Below are 4,703 nucleotides of genomic sequence, written 5' to 3'. Positions count from 1 at the left end.
TAAATCCTGTCACCTCTGAGCAGAGAAACATGGAAATATGCTGCGGTAGTAAAATTCAACCTGGGACTAACTTTAAACTCACCTCTGTTGTAGAAAAGCTAAACCTAAAGCTTTACTTAAAGTTATTGCAAATAGATAATTTTTATTTATCTATGTACAATTTTAGATCTGCCTACACAACAGATCTAAAATTGTACATAAATACATTAAAATCTTTTGTCTCAAATAAAGTGAAACACTGGAGGTAATTCCTGAATTAGCTGTTTACCTGTGTATGGGTCTACTTATGGAACAACCAATGCAATTTAAGTGGCAACAAGTTATTTATCTACAAAAAAACATCTTGATTTTGGTATCTGCGTTTCAAAGCCATCCCCACCAACATTTTACTTCAAGAGTTGAATGTTCTAAAAAAAATGACAATAACTAACAAAACTGAAGTTAAGGCCTTTCCCCTTTGCACAGCTGCGTGGTTATCAGTGTGGTAATTATCATATGGAGAGCTGACTGTTTAATTCAGCAAGCCTCCAGCATACTAGAACTATGAATAAATACAATTCTTACCCATTTATTAGCTTTTTTGCACACTTACAATCAAGGATTAGTCAAATATCCATTGGCATTATATACCTACACAACATCATCTATCCAACACATAATGACAACATTGGACAAAAAGTTTTACAGATCTAGGCAGTGCTTTCTTCATTTAAGTTAATTTCAGTCACCATTTATACCCAACACACAAAATAGTGAATTGAACGTTTGTCTTGATATTGCATAATTATGCTAAGGGTGAAATGACATGCAGTGCCGTTATCAAAGCCTACTACAAGTATATGTGTTATCAGTGGAGTTTAAGTGATATTCCATTGCTAACTCACAGCACCATCTGGGTACATCCATTTTTTAAAAAACAGCTACTGTGGGCAATTGCACATACAGTATGTGATAGGTTGATGGATTGAAACGATGTTGCCCCTGAGGTTGCTTTGTTGCTTCAACTAGTGACATAGTAGCCTTTAGTTTGACTGGTTCCCGACTCTCTGTAGTAAGAACAGGGTTACTGATGTAAGCCCCAGAGAAACCTGATTTACACATGTGCATATCATACACAACACTGTGCATACTTTACAGATCAAGGACTCACACTGCCTTGTACCTTGTGTGCTCAGCTAGTCATGCTGGCGGGAAAGTGGCCATAGTTTCTTTACTTTTTTTCTAATACAGTATGTGTCTTAGAGGGTGCTGTCTATTGCCTATGCAGATAATACTCTTCATTCATGTTGACATGACACTATCATCTCTCCTTCTTCTTTCTTCTTCTTCACACTCATATTTAGAGACGGTACTTTCTCAGGAGCTCTGATTGCCACATGTACTTCCTCTCTGGAAAGCGATCAGGAATCCTAATGCGCCGGAAGTCCTGGATGCATTTCTCCAGCTCCTGCTCGGGAGTCATCTTCTCTTTGTTCGCTTTCCTCTTTGCAGCCTCTCGTTCTCGGACCCCGAAGGTTCTCACACGGAGCATTTCCGTCTTGCGGCGCATCTCTGCCTGCTGCAGCATGTGAACTGGTCCTTTAGGCATGGGACGGTCCAGCGTCTGGATGTTGCCCCGCCGGCTCACGGGGCCACAGACCACGGTTCCTTGAGGGGAACTGGCCTCTGACTGGGTCTCAGAACAAGAGGTGGAGAGCTCGTTGAAGGAAGTACCGCTCTCTCCCTCACGCTCGCTTTTGTGGCTCTTGCAGCAGCAGTCACAGTGAGAGGACGGCCATCGTGAGGGCCCACCTAGAAAAACACACACACAAAACACATTTGTTGTTTTGAGCATGTGCAGTACATTTTCTGTTATGCCAAGACCTTCCTTCATGCAGAAACACACTGTAAACTTAAATCCCAGCTGTGTGTGTAGTGACAGATTCAAGCTGTAATCAAAAGAAACAGTTGCACTGATCAAGCAAATGCTGACAAATGCCTACACAACAATTCCAATGTCATACAAATTTCTTTAAACGAATATCAGATGAGTGTGTGTGGCCGTGTGTGGGTATTTAGGGGGGTACAGATTTAAGAACATGCAGCTTATTGGCTTTGACATTTAATTGCTGAATCTCAAAGAGCTGGTGGGCTGTGCATATTGCTTCCTCTGATATGGAGAACCCCAGAGCTCAGTGCGCTTCAGTACGGCTCCCTAAAAGACCTTTCCCATTTCCCAAGGCAAAGCTTGTCTCAGAGCCAAAGCAATCTGCTTTGTCGGCGCAGTTTCTTATTAGAACTGTAACCTGACTGCCTTGTATTAAGAAGGTGGTGTATTATGTGTGTGTTTTCAGAACACTCAGTCAGATAAGGCGCTTTCTACCTTTAGGGAGGCAACAAGGTAGAAAAAGCAGGTAAACAGAAAGTATAATTTATCTTGGGTGGTAACAGAACCGGGTCAGTGACTAGTGGAGTGAATAAATGTACCTGCAGGCCCTGCAGGTGTCCTGACCTCCTGTCATGAAGTTTGGATGAGAAGTGAACCAGGTATAGTAGCAGCAGAGGATTTTTAGTAGTGCTCTTTCTTCCTCTTGTACCTACTTCGTGTCTCATCTCACATCCTCCTACACTCTTAATTATGAACCAAAAATACTGTAGTGTACTGCCCGCTGGCTTGTGAAGTATTCAAGGAAAGACAGTAAACACTGTAGCTGTCTTTCAGTTCCAAAAATATCCTTGAACTCTGGTCTCGTTGAGATGTACTAACAGGTATAAATGTGCTGAAACTGCTGTGCTCTGTGTAATATAAACAACAGTGTATGAGAAATAAACTAATGTACACATACTCAAAAAAACTCTTAATGGCTTTTTCCAATGTGATGATACAGTCTCAGAGGGAGCAATGATTTGTCCATTACCTCCTTCCAGTGCATGCACCAATTTATACTGAACAGAGTTCAATGGGGATTTTAACCTCTCTGCGCACACTGTAATAATGACCTTATCTCTGGTGCGATGATTGCATTGAGCTGATAGTGAGAGAGTCACTAACAGCTTTTTAATGGCTAATCCATGAGTAAAGAGGCCAATCAGCGCACCAATTTCCCCCCACAGAAAATGAATCTAGCTGAATCCAGCAGACGAGCAGCACCAGTCAAATGGATGCAGGCGCTTTAGCGAGGAGAATCAAGAGGAGGGAGGCTGAGCATTGTTTCTAAATGGATGGATGCTGTAGTCCAGAGGGGCAACCCGTTTAGGAAGCCAACACCCAATAATAGCATCATCAAATTTTCAGGCTATGCAGGAGAATGAATTGTATTAAAGCCACTGACGGGAAGAGAAGCACCTGGGATTGCAGTTTGTTTTATACAACGATTTATCTAAATGGAGCATGGACATGGAAATGACTGTTGCCATATAGCTTTTAATGCAACAACAAATCTGTGTGATGAACAATGCAAACCACAAACGGTGTGTTTTCGGATAAAGTGTCGTAGTGTCAAGCTTTGATGTCCCCTTCAGAGCCAAAACAGGAAACAACTGAGAGCCTTGTCAGGAAACACAGTCATTCTCGGGTACATTTAAACAAGTGGGTGTGTATAATACCATTTGGTATCTTTTCAGGGAAGCCATTGATTGCAATGTTTTTTTTTTTCTCAGATCTATACTGCCAGTCTAAGAGATCATATTCCAACCACATTAAAAGACTGGGGCTGGTCCTCAGACCAGACTCAGGATGTGTCAGGCTGAGCACTTCTCATAAATAACACAGAGCGAGGGAGTCGAGTTCTGCACAGAGGGATGCAGGCGTGTCACACAGGCTATCCTCAAATTCCTCTCCATCTCTAATGAAAGCAGGGATGTTTGTCTTCATGCCTGAAAGAGGTCAGAGCTTTGTGGAAATTCAACTGCCTGGTTGTTAGATTAAAATTACACGTTTTTTTTAACCCATTAAAAGGTTTTAAATGGCAGAAAAGTAGGACATGATGGGGACTAAGGGCTCTGTCAAACTCAAATGTCAGTGGGTTTCTTCCCAGACATTAGTGTGTTTGTTTTTGTCTGTGCCTCTAAAACTGACTCATCAAGGACGTCTGATTATTATTTCTTTAACGGCAGGGCAGCTCTGTGCTTTAGTCATGTAATCAATGCTGAAAATTGAGAGGCAAAAAAATAAATAAAGAGGAAGAAAGACTCATCACTCAGCAGTTTCATGTTGTCATTGCACCATGATGCAATTTATTTCCGATTTTGACTTGAGTGACCCGAAGCTGTCTGCCTTTCACATTCAAATCTCAGCGGTGATGTGAACTGTGCCCTCAGTCTAAATAAATGAACATTTTTTTGGACACAAGCTGCAGACAAAAAAATAAACTCCACTTAACGTTTTAATTTCTGAAATATCATATTTGATCAACATACTTGGTTCCTTTGCCCAAACACAACACACTCCTGGGGGGCTGAGTAGTGTGAATCATCTTCAAATGCTTCAGTTGCTGCTTGAGTCTTGCACAATTATATTGATTGTGTTTGTGAAACCAACAAAAACGGGAGAAAAACTGAGTATCAGCCCTGATTAGTTTGGTGAAAAAAGCCACATTATACTGTCTGACAGGTTAAACATTCACATTCAGTGAGGGAGTGAGCTCATATGTAGTGAACTACATCTCTGATCTTAGACACATTCTCCAGCACACATATACAGTTACCAGGGTTGGAATGGTCAC

The 4,703-nt window shown here is 41.4% G+C and overlaps 1 protein-coding gene across 1 annotated transcript in view; it reads right to left on the bottom strand.

Annotated features, from left to right (window-relative positions):
- Positions 1 to 1,293: 1,293 nt before the first annotated feature.
- Positions 1,294 to 4,703, bottom strand: part of LOC118333348 (BTB/POZ domain-containing protein KCTD16-like) — a 10,059-nt gene continuing 6,649 nt past the window's right edge. The window contains exon 2 of the mRNA XM_035668943.1: positions 1,294 to 1,791. Within this exon, the coding sequence (XP_035524836.1) occupies positions 1,340 to 1,791 (452 nt within the window). The 3' untranslated portion in view covers positions 1,294 to 1,339. The remainder of the gene's footprint in view (positions 1,792 to 4,703) is intronic.

This window comes from Morone saxatilis, unplaced genomic scaffold (assembly GCF_004916995.1).
Source record: "Morone saxatilis isolate NCDOM2014 unplaced genomic scaffold, NCSU_SB_2.0 Contig22, whole genome shotgun sequence".
NCBI lineage: Eukaryota > Metazoa > Chordata > Actinopteri > Moronidae > Morone > Morone saxatilis.
Note: the sequence above shows the minus strand (reverse complement) of the source record. Positions and strands in the feature narration are given on the sequence as shown.